The 19,431-nt window shown below is 38.9% G+C and overlaps 1 protein-coding gene across 3 annotated transcripts in view; it reads left to right on the top strand.

Annotated features, from left to right (window-relative positions):
• The window catches only part of LOC124795389 (intraflagellar transport protein 122 homolog), a 242,550-nt gene that overhangs the window by 86,043 nt on the left and 137,076 nt on the right, over positions 1-19,431 (top strand). For all 3 annotated transcript variants that reach the window (XM_047259406.1, XM_047259414.1, XM_047259422.1), the window contains one exon: positions 11,418-11,537. In XM_047259406.1, coding sequence (XP_047115362.1) covers positions 11,418-11,537 — 120 coding nt within the window. The remainder of the gene's footprint in view (positions 1-11,417; positions 11,538-19,431) is intronic.

Below are 19,431 nucleotides of genomic sequence, written 5' to 3'. Positions count from 1 at the left end.
AATGATCAGCTGGTGGACAATCCTTGTCTGATGTTTACCCTCACCCTTTATCATCTCTGCTGAACTGTTATCATTCCCTGGAACCTTATTATTATTCAGGCTTTTGATGCCAACCCAACTTCTTCCATTGTTGGTGTAGGTACAGGTATTTCATACTGGCTAAATTTTGGCGTGGCTGGTCGCTCTCTGTTTCGATTTCTCCTGGTTTTATCTCTGTTGTAACATTCAGCAGTTCACTAAAATGTTCAGCCCACGGGTCTAAATTGTTTTCTCCTCCTAAAAATTTCCTTCTTGATTTATGCTGTATACAGTTTGTGGTTGAAAGCCTTTCTTCAATTCCTGGACTTTTTTTTTAGTGTTTCCTTGTGCGTTGGTCAGTATGTTCACCTTCTAGCTCCATAATCCATCTCTGCTCTGATTCTCATTTCTTTCATTTGCCTCTTTCCTTTTCTTCTTGAATTCTTCTATATTAAATCTTGTTGCTGTGTTTTATCATTTTCTTTCTTGCCTCACTCCTCTCTGTTGTGCATTTTTACAATCTTCACCAAAACATCCTGCCTTTTGCCCCCTTTCTTCTGTACCCAAAACTACTTCTATGGGGTCTTGTAGAACATATTTCATGATACTTCACTTCTCTTCGATACTTTCCAATGTCCAGTTTTGCTTAGCCTCATATTTCTTCTGTTGTTCTGCCTGCAGTAAGTTGTCTGTATTTCACTCTTATCATATAATGATCTAAGTCACAGTCAACTCTCCTACAATTATCAGTCTCAAAGATTTGAGTTGCATGTCTGCTGACAACAACAACATGGTCAATTTGATTGAAAGTGGTGCAGTCCAACAAACCCCATATGGCTTTCCTTATGTTCTTTCTCTGGGGCCTTGTACCCTTCATTACCATTTCACTGCCCTAGGCAAAGCTAGTAAGTTTTTGTTCACTTTTATTTGAGTTATCATGCCAGCTTTTCTCTCCGCTGTCCCTCTAAAGGCTTCTTATTTTCCACTTTTTCATTGAAGTGCCATAACACTATCTTCACTTGATGCCTTGGTGTACCTTCTAATTCCTGTTCTAAAGTGCACGTCATATATCTTGGCGGCCGAGTTTAGGTTCGTTCTGCGCATCTGACGTCACAAAACACAGTCAGCCAATGAACAGAGAACGGCGTTGCCAGATCTCGACAGCAGTGCAGAGCAGGGACGAGTGTCTTCAGTTTTAGAAACGTTCAGTCATAAATAAAGTAATAGAACAAAAGCAATGTCTTGATAGCAGACTTTCTTTTACAGAAAGTTTGGAAAAAGCATTCTTTATACCAATTGCTTCATATTCTATTAGTTAATTAAACCAAACAAGCAATAAGACTCCTAATTCTGGCGATAGCAAGGAAAGGTGTTTGTTTCAATCTCATGAACTGCTTTTTCGCAATAAAGAACAGCGGTAATTGTTTATTTCCTATTGTACTTCGACGAAGCGTGAGTAATTCATAGTCATACCAACAGTGATAAGTAGTTGCGTGAGATGTTAGAGTCCTTATGGAGTTACGCTGTTCAATGAGCTGAGGTAGCGGAACGGTTAAGGTGTTGGGCTGCCAAGTGAAAGGTTATGAGTTCAAACCTTGTGTGGTGCTTAATATTTTCTTTATTTAAAAACAATATTGGAGTGCCTCACTTCATGAATTTTATTCGTTTGAATTAAATTTCTAGTGCTTTGCCTCTTCATTAACTTTTTCGCTGCTGCAGACACGTGCTCCCCGCATTCCGCGCTGTGCGCGATTTTGTCATCACTGCACTTCTCGCCTGTGCAGACACATGGTGTTCCCACTGCCTTGACACACTTATCATTCGATTTCACAAAAACTATTTGGCCAAAAAATTTGATTTTTACACGTCTTCTTGTCTGATACCTTCCCCCCATAAATGACTTAATTTTGTTTTGATGTGCAGCATTAAATGTAGTAAACCATTGCACGAAATTTTGAAGAGTTTGCAGACGTAAAAGTCCATAGCGTATACTTTCCGTATGGTTGATTTTAGTTGCCACAATGTTGAGAATGAAATGTGGACAAGATATCTAAATTTCATATAATATTTACTGTATAACAATATCTCATTTAATTTAAGTACCACATAGGTGTCGTATGTAATATTGAGAAATATTCCATCTTTCGTGACTGTAATAAAAGTTTTATATACACACGGCGCGTTTGGCTTTATTTTAAAGCACTTCCATCAGTGAAAGGTATGGCACATACACAATGGTATTCATGTTCTATTTCTTGCTTTTGTTCCACAGTCGCAGTTTTACCAATGGTATTGAAATATATCCCTCTTCTGCAACTGTAATAAGCGACTTATTTAGACCAGATGCGTTTCTCTCTTTTGAAGCATCATAAGAGGACTGTATTTTGTGTCCTCCATTGCCAAGTCACCTTTCGTAGTTTTGTGCTGTGGTAGCACAATATTCAATGTTTGTGTTGGCTCATCAGTGTTTTAGCAAATAAATGCTGTTTGTGTGTGCCACACACAAAATTATATTTGACATAGCTCTGAGCACTTCACTGACAGATGGTATATTCAAGTCCTAATGTTTTTGTAAGTCCACAGTTTTGTTTAATGTATTTTGTCTACTTCCTTTTGGTCGATTGAAGTGCTTTAAAATAAAGCCAAACGTGCCCAGTGTAAGTAAAACTTTTGTTACAGTCGCAAAAGGTGGAATATTTCTCAATATTACATACGACACTTATGTGGTACTTAAATTAAATTAAATATATAGGTATCTTGTCCACATTTCATTCTCAACATTGTGGCAACTAAAATCGACCATACTGAAAGTATACTCTATGGACTTTTACCTCTGCAAACTCTTCAAAATTTCGTGCAAAGGTTTACTATATTTAATGCTGCATAATAACTGCGTTGAACATCGAAACAAAATTAAGTCATTTATGGGGGGAAGGTATCAGTCAAGAAGATAGGTAAAAATCTAATTTTTGAGCCAAATAGTTTTTGTGGAATCGAATGATAAAGAGTGTCAAAGCAGTCGGAACACAATGTGTCTGCACAGGCGAGCAGTGCAGTGACAAAATCGCCCACAGTGCGGAATGCAGGGAGCACGTCTTTGTAGCAGCAAAAGGGTTAATGCGGCCGTGATGGTTTTACTTCATGAACTGCATGCTCCCCCCCCTACACGTAAGCTTGCGAACTATGCTATACTATGGCGCTGCCTCTATTGGCGCGTGCGTCGTGTGCAACTGGCAACGCAGCAATCTCCAGCGTCTGGGCGGGCATGCGCGAGCCGCCGAGATAAAAGAATTCAACTATAGTCGACCATAAAATTCATCTTTCATTTCGTCCTCCTCATGTTCTGTAGGTGCATACACATATACAAAGATGATGATGAAAAAACGGGCCTTCATTCTTAAAAACTCCTTATCCTTTCACTTACAGGGTTAAAATTCAGAGCTGCTGCTTTATGCTTATTGTATAAAAGAAAGACTATGCCACCTACTGTACAACTGTCCCCTCCACTATACAGAATTGTGTAATTGCCTCTTCTTAGGATACCATCTCCTGTCCACCTAGCCTCTTGAATTGCATCAACTCCTATGCTCTATTTCTTCATCTTTTGTTTTAATCCATGTAGAGCTCCTGGTTTGTTCAAAGTTCCACGTACCAAGCAGCAAAGTATAAGTATTTTCTGTTTGCATTGTCGTTTTCCTTGCATTGGTATTTCATCAGTATCATCAGTCCAGCTGCTCCTGCCTTTGAGTTTTGAAACAGCATACTTTTCCCGTATGGGATTGTTTGACCTATGATTGATCCCCAATGTGGAGGGCCAGGATTTGCAAAGGTTTACTCCTTTAGGGAATCTGGTTTCACCACACACCTAGAGCCCTCCTTGCCCTGTGTTGTGGGATATACTCTGTCTGGCTCTACTGTGAAGACCACTCTTACTTCTGTGACCTTGCTGGTCATATGCTACTGTTGGCACAGCACTTTACTCTCTACTTTGTCAGAGCATGCATGCCCTCTTCACCTGGCACTGAAGGTGCCTTCAACAAGGCTGTGTCCCTTGGTGGCTTTTACTATCAACTTTACCTGTCTCTCAAGTGACACCGTCTAATCTCTCTCTCTCTCTCTCTCTCTCTCTCTCTCTCTCTCTCTTCCAAGAGATGTAGCATTGCTTTGTCAAAAATAAGATGGAAAGCACAGATGATAGAGTCGCCTACTCATTGGCAGGCATAAATAGTGGGACCTCCTCTCTCCTTTAGAATGTACACAGCCAATCTTCTTCCGCATGGGTCCATCCCTCACAGCCATCCTTGGTAGATGCATTCAAATGGGCCTGCTGTGATGGATGAGGGAAGGGATGATGTAGATCAACATTTGAATCCTTCTCTACCAAAGTCCACATTGTCATCAGTGAAGTCAATTTCCAGTTCAGTGTTGAAGTGTAAGAGATGTAACATTTCTTCATCAAAGTCCACACTGATGAGACATGTTCAAAAATGTCTTTCACAGACAAAGAATATTATATGAATGACACGATATAAACTGTGGCAGTTTGGAAGACACATGTGCCAAGATGCAACAAAGAGCAACAACAACTCTGCATGACCCTTTATTCTTGCTGCTTCATTGTTGATTATTTACATACATTCAGAAGAGAAATTGTGGTGGTGTCGAATTGACCCTTTCCACTGTTGTAAGTATATTGAATGAAATGTCCAAGAAAATATGACTGTTTTACATATCCTAAATATCATCGTCAAGAGGATAATAAATTAGGAAGAGTCATATGTTTTCATGAATAAAATAAAAATGTGACTATAATCTTGAAGAAAAATGTATGACAGGAAATTTTGACCCATTTCTCCATTCTGGTGTTAAAGAATGTTATATGGTAGAGAAAAAGGGGGAAAAAATCTCAAAGAAAGATTAAATGCTAATGCAGTAGATATATTATCATCTTAATTATAATTGTCCATCTTTCAAGCTGTTTTTTTCTCTTCCTGAATCTTTACATCTATTGTTTGTAATTTTTTCCTTTTTTGTTATTTCACCTTAAAATGTTTCAAATGTATGTGTGTCAAATTTTTCCCTTACTTCTATATTAAGGGTTTGTTATTTAAAAAATTACAGTACTTATATTTCTGGAAGCTAGTTTTGTCATTTCAATTCATTGTTTAATATTCACATTACTTCTGTTGTTGTCAATTACTGTACTTTACTACCTGAGCAGAAAATTCATTTACTTGCTTCAGAGTTATATTTCCTATCTTAATGTTTACTCTCCGTTTGCCTTAGTTTTGTATATTCTCTGCCTACCCTCTCTCTCTCTCTGACATGATGTTGGAACAGTAGTGAACTTTTAACTCGTGTCCATTTCTGAATATGCTATATGATAAGTGGTAAATGTAATGTTATATATATTTGTGTATCCATTATGATTATTTCTATTGCACTTTCTGCAAGAAGATAAAATATCTAGGATCACCTCTATCTGACACTTTTTCTTAATGTAGCCTCTTTCTTAATGTCACGTGATTTTGTATAAATTGAAAACAGCATTTTATCTCATGGCTACTCCACCTTTGTTTCACTCTCCAAACATTATATTATTGTCCACTTTGTCAGATCTGTCAAACTTTTCCATATCAGTTAATGTTGTTTATATTTTCCTGTTCATCTCATTTCTTCCTAAATTAATTTGTAGTGCTATAATGACTTCTTTTGTTTTTCTGCTTTCCAAAATCCAAAATCAGTCCTCTCCTAAATGCTGGTATGTCATATCCATAGCTTTTAATCTCTCTTTAACAGTGCTCAGCAGAATTTTTGAAGCTTCAGATAATAATCCCAGAGTTCATTAATTTCAGTGTTCGTTAGCATTTCCTTGCTTAGGTACCGTAATTGTCGTCTTTTCAAAATTCCTTGGGAAGGGCTGTACTATTATAGCTGATGTTGCACTATTAGTCTTCCACTTGTCTCAGACATCCATTAATAATTCTAAAGGAATGTTATCTGTTATAGTCATTTTATTGTTGTTGATCAAATTGTTTGAATAATCATGAAATTCTAATCTGGTAATTTATGCTTCTAAAAACTCATTTTGTGTACTTCCTTTACTGTGCTTATACACTGAAAAGCCAAAGAAAGTGGTACACTTGACTAATATTGTGTAGGTCCCCTGCAAGCACTCAGAAGTGCCGCAACACAATGTGGCATGGGCTCGACTAATGTTTGAGGGAATTTCTTGGGTGTATTGAAACCATGAACCCTGCAAGGCTGTCCATATATCTGTAAGAGTACGAGGGGGTGGAGATCTCTTCTGAACAGCATGTTGCAAGGCATCCCAGATATGCTCAATAATCTTCATGTCTGGGGAGTTTGGTGGCCAATGGAAGTGTTTAAACTAAGAAGAGGGTTCCTGGAGCCACTTAGTAGCAATTCTGGACATATGGGGTGTCGCATTGGAATTGCCCAAGTCAATCAGAATGCACAATGGACATGAATGGATGCAGCTGATTAGACAGAATGCTTACATACTTGGCACTCCCATATCACTCGAACTGCACATGCCATACTGCATTACAGATCCTCTACAAGTCGAACAGTCCCCTGCTGACATGCTGGGTCCATGGATTCATGAGGTTGTCTCCATAACCGTACACGTCCATCCACTCGATACAATTTGAAATGAGACTCGTCCGACCAGGCAACGTGTTTTCCAGTCATCAACAGTCCAATGTCGATGTTGACAGGCCCAGGCGAGGTGTAAAGCTTTGTGTCAGGCAGTCATTAAGGGTACACAAGTGGGCCTGCAGCTCAGAAAGCTCATATCAATGGTGTTTCATTGAATGGTTCACACACTGATATTTGTTGAACGCCCAGCACTGAAAGCTGCAGCAATTTGCAGTAGGGTTGCACTTCTGTCATGTTGAATGATTATCTTCAGTTGTCATTGGTCATATTCTTGCAGGATCTTTTTCCAGCCACAGCAATGTCGGAGATTTGATGTTTTACTGGATTCCTGATATTCACGATACACTCGTGAAATGGTCTATGGGAAAATCCCCACTTCATCGCTACCTCGGGGATGCTGTGTCCCATCGCTCATGCACCGACTATAACACTATGTTCAGACTCACTTAAATCTTGATAACCTGCCATTGTAGCAGCAGTAACCATTCTAACAACTGCACCAGACACTTGTCTTATGTCATCGTTGCCAACCGCAGTGCCGTATTGTGCCTGTTTACATATCTCTATATTTGAATACACAAGCCTATACCAGTTTCTTTGGTGCTTGTGTATAATGTGTAATACAGTATGTGGTCAAAAAGCCCTGGACACTTCCTGCTTTTCATTTTGCTCTTTCTTACCATGTAACTACCACAGTGGCATTAGGTGCCTCTTTCTGTTCCTATTGTGAACCAAGTGGGGAAGCACAGTGGTTAAGATGCTGGAACTGAATTCAGGTGGAGTGGGGTACAAACCCTTTACAGCTACATTGCTGCTGTATTTTCCTTACCTCCCTTGTTCCCTATTCTGAGATTATGTTCTGTCATTACTGAGATCAATGCCAATGGGTCATTTAGCTCCAAACCTATTTCCTTCATTGTTACAATTAAGGCATTTAATATTCAGGAGAGTTCTGATAGTAATTAATTGTCACCATATTTTTAGTGAATTTACCTGCTGTACAATTGACACTGTAATCATTTCAATGGTATTCATTAGGGTTTATGACAGGCTTCTGAAACAACCAGCACAGCAGATCCATCTGGTTTTAATTATGATACAGTGATAATTTCTTTGTTTAGTATCCCCGCCAGCAGACATCGAGATCGAGGCACATGAGATGTTGTGGGTTGCGCAGCGGGATAGTGCGGAAACTTGCTGTGGTGGGTGCCTGTGACGCATGGCATGGTATGCTGGCTGAGGTGTTTACCTGCGGGCAGCAGTAGCTCGTGCAAGCGAGCGCTTACATGGAGTTCAACCTCTGCAGACCTTGCCTTGTGCTTTGTGCCATGTGTGGTTGCTGAGTACTTACCTGTTAGCTGTCCGCACCAACCGCATGTGAGTCATTCCTCTGCCCATCTCTATGTAGGTTTGGACTCGCACAGCAGGTTTGTGCTCCTTTCTTCTGTTACCCAGTTAGTTTTGAGTCATTGTTGGCCCGTGAAGCATCCATGCCAAACTTGAAATGTAGTGACGTTGTCTCGCCTATGCAGACACTAAAGTGGCGATGAAGGACATTCTTATGTGTGAGATGCCCCTATATTTTCCTTTTGCCTTTTCCTAGTGTTAACGTGAACCACCATGAACCCAGCTTTTCTGTAATGCTGGCAAGAGCAGTTGCATCTACAGAAAGAGCAGCAGCAGCTGCTACAGCAGCAGGAGTATGTTCAGTCACTGATGAACCAGAATGCAGACTTCCTTTGCGCCCTTGCCTCCCTGGTGGGGGCCAGGCATCAGCTGTGCAGTTTTCTTCGCCAACCCCAACGTTGTTTGCCAGTTTTGCTGAACTGATGGAACGGTGGGAGAAAATACCTGTGCTGTCCTTGATGCATTGCCGAGTAAGGTACATTGTCAATCCAGTTGATAAGGCTGGCTTGTTGTCCAAAATTTGAAGCCTTTCACAGACCCCTACAAACTCCCCTGTCATGGACTTTGTTGGTTGCTCGTACATTATTTTAGACATCAAACCCATGTGGTGGCAGCACAGTTGCAGTTAACCAGCATCACTAGTGCCCTGGCCAGTCGTATGTGATCTGGATTGCCAATCTTCAAGGGCTGTCATCCAAGGGTCATTTTGAATGTCCTGATGTGTTATCTTTTACACATACTTGCTAATTTGTGAGGTCATTATCTAGTTCACTCCTGATGCCGAGGTTCACACTAGGGCGTTTACATTGTCCGACCCTTCCATAGCTGATTTTACTCAGATTGTGGAATTTCATGAGCTTATGAGCTTATGGCAGTGGCAAGGAATGTCCTTTCTCATAATTGGCAGGTGGTGCAATTAGGTGTGCATGATAAACAGATCATGGTGTCCCACAGGCTATCCTGGGTGGCCTTGTCTCCTGCCAAGTTTCTGCTTGTTGCCAATGTTGGTCATTCTAATGCAGTGGCATCACGGCATAATGACATGTGTCACTTGGGTTCTTAGGACATCCTCAGTTCAGAGTGGCTGACAGGAGTGATGAAGACTGCTGGCATCGTGTGTGTGGTGAAAGTAGAGCTGGGTGAAAGTAGAGCTCAGAATTTTCAACATCATTCTTAGAACTGATTGGTGTTCGGGTTTGGAGCCATGTGGAGGATCTCACCCAAAGGCTCCATCGATTCTGTGATGGTTTTGGCTACAGACCTCTAGACCTTCATTATTGGGTAAAGAATTGCAGCACTCTCCTGTAGAGGTGTGCACTACACAAAGGAAGCAGCTACTTGGGCAGCAGAGTAATTGCGGGGTGCACTTGGTGTTTATTTTAGACTAGATGGTAGTTTGAGAGCCTCTGACCAGTACTCACCAGGCAATACACAGAGAGCAAAATCAGAGTCTGTGCAAAGTGAGGACACTTCGACTGCCAACATCTTAACAATAAATTGTCCAAGAATTTGTACTTAAGTTTCTGAACTTGTTGCCCTCCAGGAAAGTTGTTGCATCCATATTATTCTTGGAACAGAGAGCTGGCTGAAATCCAAAGTAGAAAGCTCTGAAATGTTTAGCAAGGCATAGAACATATACTGAAAAGACAGATTAGACTCCATAGGAAGGTGAGTGTTCATTGCCATCTACAAAAACATTGCATCTGTAGAGGTTGAAGGTGAGCCTGACTGTGCAGTTAGTGGACACAAGTAGCAATCTAGGTGAATTTGAGTTAATTATAAGATGTTTTTATCTGCTATCTGATTCCCCCATAACAACTATAAAATCATTCAAGGAAAGTCTATGGGCAGTAGTGCAGAAATACCGAAATGATGCAGTATTGGTTGGAGGCGACTTTAATGTACCGAGTATAGACTGTGCCATCCATGAATTCACTGCAGCTGGTACAGACAGACAGTCCTGTGAAATACTTTTTAACAGTGAAATTTCCTGGCAGATTAAAACTGTGTGACCGACCGAGACTCGAACTCGGGACCTTTGCCTTTCACGGGCAAGTGCTCTACCATCTGAGCTACCGAAGCACGACTCACGCCCGGTACTCACAGCTTTACTTCTGCCAGCGCACACTCTGCTGCAGAGTGAAAATCTCATTCTGGAAACTTTTTAACACTGTTCCAAAAACTATCTTGAACAACTAGTCCAAAGCCTACCTGCAGATCTTGTAGCTACAAACAGGTCTGACCTTATCAACAGTCTCAGTATACAGACTGGCATTAGTGATCATGATGTCATCATAGTGATGATAGTTACTAATGGTGATAAAATTAATCAACACGGCTAGGAGAGTATTTATGGTAGAAAAAGCAGCTAAGCGTGTTTTTAACACCCCACTTAGACAATGAAAGGACATAATTTAGTTCCAGTATGATGGATGTACAGGAATTATGCACAAAGTTTAAACTGATTGTTAATCACACTCTGGAGAAGTATGTGCTAAGTAAGTGGGTCAAGGATGGAACAGACCCTCCGTGGTTTTGATAATCAGATTTGAAAAATGCTGGGGAAACAGAGATCGTTGCACTCTCAGTTAAAAAAAGAATGCGCAAACATCAACATGCAAAAGTAAGTAGAAATTCGTGTGTCCTTAAGAATATCAGTGTGTGAAGCATACAACTTCCACCAGCATACCTTGGCAAAAGATCTTGCCAAAAACCCAATAATTCTGGTTGTACGTAAAATCACTAAGAGAGTCGGAGGCTAAATTTCATGTGTAAGAAATCGTTCACGCAGGAAGATCGCACAGACTTCTGCATGGAGGACATAGAAATAGTGATCCTTGACATAAAGAAGCAACTGAAAAAGTTAGAAACAAATAATTGGCCAGGTCCAGATGGAATCCCAGTTCAGTTTTACAGAGAGTACTTTATGGTATTGGCCCCTTACTCAGCTTGCATTTATCATGAATCTCTTGCCCAGGGCAAAGTCCCATAAGCAGCTGGAAGAAACCATCGGTGACTCCCACAGAGCACATGCAGCAGGATGCCCAGATGCTTTTGGCTGCAAGGTATATATCTTAGAATAATAATTGGTAGAAATTAAGAATAGAAAGAATAAGTACAAATTGTTCATGGCAGCAAATTACTGGATATTTTTTTCATTACTTCTTATTACCTATTAACTTTAATCATGCTTGCAACACGAAACCCCCCACCCCTGCACCCCTTCCACTTTTATGTATATATAACATTATTTTTTAATTTCATCTTTCTTTTATTTTTATTTATTTATTTATTTATCCTTTTTTTCACAGGAACCTAATGCTAATAGTGTTGCATGGAATACTCATTGTGAAGCAATGCTTTGTTTTTCTGGCAACAATGTTCTCAGTATAAAGGTTGACATGTTTCCTGTTCATCAGCAGAAATTACAGGTAAGCTCATTAAATCAAATCTTCACTAAGAACTCGTGTTACCATCTTTTGTCACAGTTTACTGTTATCATTTGTAGTCCATTTCTCTGTTGTTGTAGAAGTTCTATCTTATTGCTGTATCCTGACTGCCTTGTCAGAGAGCAAAATTATCACTGCTATATTCATAAATATCAAAGAAGCATATGACAGTTTAAAAATAGATATTTTTTTGTAAATAAAAACTCCTCTCTTGTTGTATTGTGTTTTATTTTCCCAGGTGCATTTCACCTTTTTACACTTTTGGGCATCATCAGTGGGCTCTATAATGATACAGTTATGATACACTTTTGTTTTGAGGTGTATTGTTTGCAGATTATAAAATAGTTCATTGCTCGCTTTTTATGTAAATAAGTGATTACTATGGTTCTTCGTGTTTTTAGTTTGCACCGGTATTTCCTATCATTTGGTCACACGAGGGTCGCACTACCACTCTTATTTACAAAACATAAGCATGCTTTTTGTTTTTCAAACATTTTTCTTCCCGCTTTTCATTTTGTTTGCACCTGTTGTTTTGATCCGAGTATATACATAACAGTAATATCGACGTAACTACTTTGAGTTCACTGTGTATTTCATACTGTTTGATTTGTTTACATACATGTACATGTTGCCAATCTGAAAACTAACATCTATTAATTTCTGTAAGTTTATATATGTGTGTGTGTGTGTGTGTGTGTGTGTGTGTGTGTGTGTGTGTGTGTGTGTGTGTGTTAGAGAGAGAGAGAGAGAGAGAGAGAGAGAGAGAGAAAGAGGGAGAGAGAGAGTATACATGCATGCAATTTTTTATTTATTATTCCCCCCCTGTTTGATTTGAGTTGGGGTTTAAATGTTTTGTGGAGAGGTTCATGGATGGGTGAGTAAAAAGGAGATTGGGATGTATCATTATTATTATTATTATTATTATTATTATTATCATTACCATTATGATAATAGTCCTCTGTTGTAGTGTTACTTTATTATTTTATCTGTTAGTGTAAACAATGAGTTGTTTGGTTTATCTACTTGACCATTCAACAGGGTTTTATTTTCTGCTTTGGTTTTGTGTATGTGGTAATTTTCTTGTAGGGTTAGGAGGTGTTTTTTATTGTTGATTCTACTTATTTTCACATCTTCTTCTCTACTGGTTGGTTTGTGATTGTGTTCTCTTAGTTGTTCTGCAAATGCGGAGTGGTTTGTCCCATACTTTTGGGCTCTCATGTGTTCTTTGTATCTGACATCAAACATTCTGCCTCTTTGTCCTATGTACCTGTCATCACAGGTGTTACACTGTAATTGATATGTACCTGCTTTCTGGTATATATCTCTGTTTTTTGTCAGATGTAGAGTGTATTTTTGGATAGAATTGTCTAATGTGTATGCTATGTTTCTTAACTGTCATTTGAAAATGTTGGCGATTATGAGTTTGTTTTTGTATGTCATTGTGTACCATCTTGTGTTTTCAATTATGTTTTCCTGATTATTTTGTTTAGTTGTTATGGTACTGAGTGATTGTGATTGTGTTTGGTTCTGTTGTGATGTTGTCAATGGTTTTGTGTTTTGTGCTTTCTGCCTTTAGTTTACTTTTAATTTTGTTGTGGAGCTTTGTGACCATGTTACTATTGTACTCATTGTTTTGGGCTATCTGCATTATTATGCCCAGTTCTCTTTGGTAGTTTCCATTATTGAGTGGCTGGCCGGTGTGGCCGTGCGGTTAAAGGCGCTTCAGTCTGGAACCGCGTGACCGCTACGGTCGCAGGTTCGAATCCTGCCTCGGGCATGGATGTGTGTGATGTCCTTAGGTTAGTTAGGTTTAATTAGTTCTAAGTTCTAGGCGACTGATGACCTCAGAAGTTAAGTCGCATAGTGCTCAGAGCCATTTGAACCATTTTTTATTGAGTGGGACTGTGTTGGGGCTATGGAGCACATGTCAAAGTACTGCTTGCTTTTGCGAGTGTGGGTGGTTTGAGGATTAATGGATGATAATTTCAGTTACTATGCATTTACAGTAAATTTGAAATATGCACTTTTTGTTTTGGTTTTTGATTGTTATATCAAGACAGTTAATTTTGTTATTCTGTTCTCTTTCCATGTGAATTTTACGTTTTTACGTACCTTGTTGATTTCAGTGTGTGATTTTCAGTTTTTGTTTGTGGTTCATTTATTAAGCAAAGAATGTCATCCATATACTTGAACCAGTGAGTATGTTGTATTCTTTTGCTACCTTTTTTGAAAATGATCTGTTCAATGTGGTTCATAAAAATATTTGTTGAGGATCCTGACACTGGGGACCCCATTGGTAATCTTTCTTCTTGTAAATAAAATTCATTATCGAATAGCAAGTACTTTTATTCTGTTATGAGCTTTATTAATGTGAGTATTTCCTTCATTTGCTAATCAGAAAGTTGACTAAATGTTTTAAAATTTTATCTATAATTTCTATTGTTTCTGGTACTGGTATGTTAGAATACATGCATTCTATATCAAATGAGAGGGGTGTTGCTGTTTCTGGAATATTTATATGTTTCATTTGTCGTATTAGCTGTGTAGTGTATTTAATGGTTCTGTCTTCTCATACGTTGAAATTTACAGATGGTAATTTTAACATGTATCCTACAAGCTTGCAAGTGGGGGATTTTCTGAAGTGCAGTATTGGTCTCACAGGAAGATTTGGTTTGTGGATCTTTGATTCGCTTCAGAAAACAGGTGCAGTGGGATTAATCTGTGTCAGTTTTCTTTTATCTGTGTTATCCAGTGTGATGTCTATATTTTTCAGAGTGTGTTTTTTACTTTTGTCTGGAATCTGTTTCTTGGATCTGATTTTAATATTGTAATGTTGTTATGTGAAATGAATTCTTGTGTTTTTTCAATGTCTTGTTCTTTGAAATGATGACATTCTGATTTTGAAGTTTTTTTTCCATGTTTTAGCTTCTGGATTTGTCTTGTTTTTTATTTATTGTGGTTTCATATTGGTTATTATAGTATGGATTCCCCCCCCCCATGAACCATGGACCTTGCCGTTGGTGGGGAGGCTTGCGTACCTCAGCGATACAGATAGCCGTACCGTAGGTGCAACCACAACGGAGGGGTATCTGTTGAGAGGCCAGACAAACGTGTGGTTCCTGAAGAGGGGCAGCAGCCTTTTCAGTAGTTGCAAGGGCAACAGTCTGGATGATTGACTGATCTGGCCTTGTAACAATAACCAAAACGGCCTTGCTGTGCTGGTACTTGCGAACGGCTGAAAGCAAGGGGAAACTACAGCCGTAATTTTTCCCGAGGGCATGCAGCTTTACTGTATGATTACATGATGATGGCGTCCTCTTGGGTAAAATTTTCCGGAGGTAAAATAGTCCCCCATTCGGATCTCCGGGCGGGGACTACTCAAGAGGATGTCGTTATCAGGAAAAAGAAAACTGGCGTTCTACAGATCGGAGCGTGGAATGTCAGATCCCTTAATCGGGCAGGTAGGTTAGAAAATTTAAAAAGGGAAATGGATAGGTTGAAGTTAGATATAGTGGGAATTAGTGAAGTTCGGTGGCAGGAGGAACAAGACTTTTGGTCAGGCGAATACAGGGTTATAAACACAAAATCAAATTGGGGTAATGCAGGAGTAGGTTTAATAATGAATAGGAAAATAGGAATGCGGGTAAGCTACTACAAACAGCATAGTGAACGCATTATTGTGGCCAAGATAGATACGAAGCCCACACCTACTACAGTAGTACAAGTTTATATGCCAACTAGCTCTGCAGATGACGAAGAAATTGAAGAAATGTATGATGAAATAAAAGAAATTATTCAGATTGTGAAGGGAGACGAAAATTTAATAGTCATGGGTGACTGGAATTCGAGTGTAGGAAAATGGAGAGAAGGAAACATAGTAGGTGAATATGGATTGGGGGACAGAAATGAAAGAGGAAGCCGCCTGGTAGAATTTTGCACAGAGCACAACATAATCATAACTAACACTTGGTTTAAGAATCATGAAAGAAGGTTGTATACATGGAAGAACCCTGGAGATACTAAAAGGTATCAGATAGATTATATAATGGTTAGACAGAGATTTAGGAACCAGGTTTTAAATTGTAAGACATTTCCAGGGGCAGATGTGGACTCTGACCACAATCTATTGGTTATGACCTGTAGATTAAAACTGAAGAAACTGCAAAAAGGTGGGAATTTAAGGAGATGGGACCAGGATAAACTAAAAGAACCAGAGGTTGTACAGAGATTCAGGGAGAGCATAAGGGAGCAATTGACAGGAATGGGGGAAATAAATACAGTAGAAGAAGAATGGGTAGCTTTGAGGGATGAAATAGTGAAGGCAGCAGAGGATCAAATAGGTAAAAAGACGAGGGCTAGTAGAAATCCTTGGGTAACAGAAGAAATATTGAATTTAATTGATGAAAGGAGAAAATATAAAAACGCAGTAAGTGAAACAGGCAAAAAGGAATACAAACGTCTCAAAAATGAGATCGACAGGAAGTGCAAAATGGCTAAGCAGGGATGGCTAGAGGACAAATGTAAGGATGTAGAGGCCTATCTCACTAGGGGTAAGATAGATACCGCCTACAGGAAAATTAAAGAGACCTTTGGAGAGAAGAGAACCACTTGTATGAATATCAAGAGCTCAGATGGAAACCCAGTTCTAAGCAAAGAAGGGAAAGCAGAAAGGTGGAAGGAGTATATAGAGGGTCTATACAAGGGCGATGTACTTGAGGACAATATTATGGAAATGGAAGAGGATGTAGATGAAGATGAAATGGGAGATATGATACTGCGTGAAGAGTTTGACAGAGCACTGAAAGACCTGAGTCGAAACAAGGCCCCCGGAGTAGACAATATTCCATTGGAACTACTGACGGCCATGGGAGAGCCAGTCCTGACAAAACTCTACCATCTGGTGAGCAAGATGTATGAAACAGGCGAAATACCCTCAGACTTCAAGAAGAATATAATAATTCCAATCCCAAAGAAAGCAGGTGTTGACAGATGTGAAAATTACCGAACTATCAGCTTAATAAGTCACAGCTGCAAAATACTAACACGAATTCTTTACAGACGAATGGAAAAACTAGTAGAAGCCAACCTCGGGGAAGATCAGTTTGGATTCCGTAGAAACACTGGAACACGTGAGGCAATACTGACCTTACGACTTATCTTAGAAGAAAGATTAAGGAAAGGCAAACCTACATTTCTAGCATTTGTAGACTTAGAGAAAGCTTTTGACAATGTTGACTGGAATACTCTCTTTCAAATTCCAAAGGTGGCAGGGGTAAAATACAGGGAGCGAAAGGCTATTTACAATTTGTACAGAAACCAGATGGCAGTTATAAGAGTCGAGGGACATGAAAGGGAAGCAGTGGTTGGGAAGGGAGTAAGACAGGGTTGTAGCCTCTCCCCGATGTTGTTCAATCTGTATATTGAGCAAGCAGTAAAGGAAACAAAAGAAAAATTCGGAGTAGGTATTAAAATTCATGGAGAAGAAGTAAAAACTTTGAGGTTCGCCGATGACATTGTAATTCTGTCAGAGACAGCAAAGGACTTGGAAGAGCAGTTGAATGGAATGGACAGTGACTTGAAAGGAGGATATAAGATGAACATCAACAAAAGCAAAACAAGGATAATGGAATGTAGTCTAATTAAGTCCGGTGATGCTGAGGGAATTAGATTAGGAAATGAGGCACTTAAAGTAGTAAAGGAGTTTTGCTATTTGGGGAGCAAAATAACTGATGATGGTCGAAGTAGAGAGGATATAAAATGTAGGCTGGCAATGGCAAGGAAAGCGTTTCTGAAGAAGAGAAATTTGTTAACATCCAGTATTGATTTAAGTGTCAGGAAGTCATTTCTGAAAGTATTCGTATGGAGTGTAGCCATGTATGGAAGTGAAACATGGACGGTAAATAGTTTGGACAAGAAGAGAATAGAAGCTTTCGAAATGTGGTGCTACAGAAGAATGCTGAAGATTAGATGGGTAGATCACATAACTAATGAGGAAGTATTGAATAGGATTGGGGAGAAGAGAAGTTTGTGGCACAACTTGACCAGAAGAAGGGATCGGTTGGTAGGACATGTTCTGAGGCATCAAGGGATCACCAATTTAGTATTGGAGGGCAGCGTGGAGGGTAAAAATCGTAGAGAGAGACCAAGAGATGAATACACTAAGCAGATTCAAAAGGATGTAGGTTGCAGTAGGTACTGGGAGATGAAAAAGCTTGCACAGGATAGAGTAGCATGGAGAGCTGCATCAAACCAGTCTCAGGACTGAAGACCACAACAACAACAGTATGGATTTATTTTTTTACTAATTCTCTAGTTAATCCAATGCTGACACTGATTTTTTTCTCTCCTATCTTCCCTTGTCAGTACAGAACTGGACATAATAGTGCAGATAGCCCTAAACAATTGATATAATAGCAACAGAGTCACAAAGCCAAAGAACAAAATTAAAAGTAAAATTAAAGCAGAAAGCACAAAACCATTGACAACATCACAGCAGAACCAACCACAATCACAGTCACTCAGTACCATAACAACTACTCAAAATATTCAAGAAAACATAAGAGAAAACACAAGATCGTACATAATGACATACAAACACAAACTCACATATAAAATCACCAACATTTTAAAAAGACAGGGAAGAAATATCACACACAACAGACAATTATATCCCGAAATACACTCCAAAACTGACAAAAAACGAGATATATAGCAGAAAGCAGCTATACATCAATTACAGTGTAACACTTGTGATGGCAGATTTTATCATAATAATAATATACACAGTGAACTTAAAGTAGTTATGTCAGTATTAGTGTTATGTATATACTAGTGACAGAATACTGATAATACATGAAAACAACATGTGCAAACAAAATGAAAAGTGGGAGAAAAACATTTGAAACACAAAAAACATACTTATGTTTTGTAAACAGAGTGGCAGTACGACCACCATGTGACTAGATGAGAGGAAACACCGCTGCCAACTAAAAACAGGAAGAGCCATAAGTAATCACTTATTTACATAAAAAGCAAGCAGTGAACTGTTTTATAATCTATGAATAATACTTATCAAAACAAAAGTGTATCGTAACTGTATCATTATAGATCTCACTGATGATGCCTTAAGGTGAAACGCATCTGGGAAAATAAAACACAGTGCAGCAAGAGAAGGCATTTCCATTTACAAAACAAATATTTCTGTGCTTGCTGTGGAGGATGGCCACACAAACAAATTCGTTATAGGTATTTTTCTCCTCAAACCAAGAAATCTTAAATGTCCAAGAAAGAAGCTGCTTATGGAATAGCTTGTCTAATTTAGGAATTGAAAGTTTTCACCATACTCCAGAGAATAATGATGGGCACCTATTGTCTCAATGGCTTTTACCTCACTCCTTGAAGTACACTTTAAAAAGCCTTAATTTGACTTAAACCAAAAAATTATAGAGGGATATCACTATTAAATACAGTGTATGAGATCTATGCTAGAATAATAACTGAAAGACTAAAACCCATAATGGAGTGCCTGCTGTCAGAAGAACAAAATGGATTCAGAAAGAGTTGAAGCTGTATAGACAACATATATATGCTACAGCAAATTATAGAAAAAACATAAGGAATTCAATAAAGAAGCACACATCCTTTTTGTCGATTATGTAAAGGCTTTTAATCAAGTAAATAGACAGCTATTGTGGGAAATTTTAATAAGAAGAGGTATACCAATACACATTGTACACATAGTTCAAAAGATTTTTGCTAATACAAGAATCCAAATAATTGGGGATAATGAAGAAACAACAAAGGTTATTAATTTAGGAGTTCGACAAGGTTGCAGCCTCTCTCCATTGCTTTTTAATATATACATTGACAGCATTAT

Source organism: Schistocerca piceifrons, chromosome 1 (assembly GCF_021461385.2).
Source record: "Schistocerca piceifrons isolate TAMUIC-IGC-003096 chromosome 1, iqSchPice1.1, whole genome shotgun sequence".
Lineage (NCBI taxonomy): Eukaryota > Metazoa > Arthropoda > Insecta > Orthoptera > Acrididae > Schistocerca > Schistocerca piceifrons.
The sequence above is the reverse complement of the archived record's forward strand: the minus strand, read 5'-3'. Positions and strand labels throughout refer to the sequence as shown.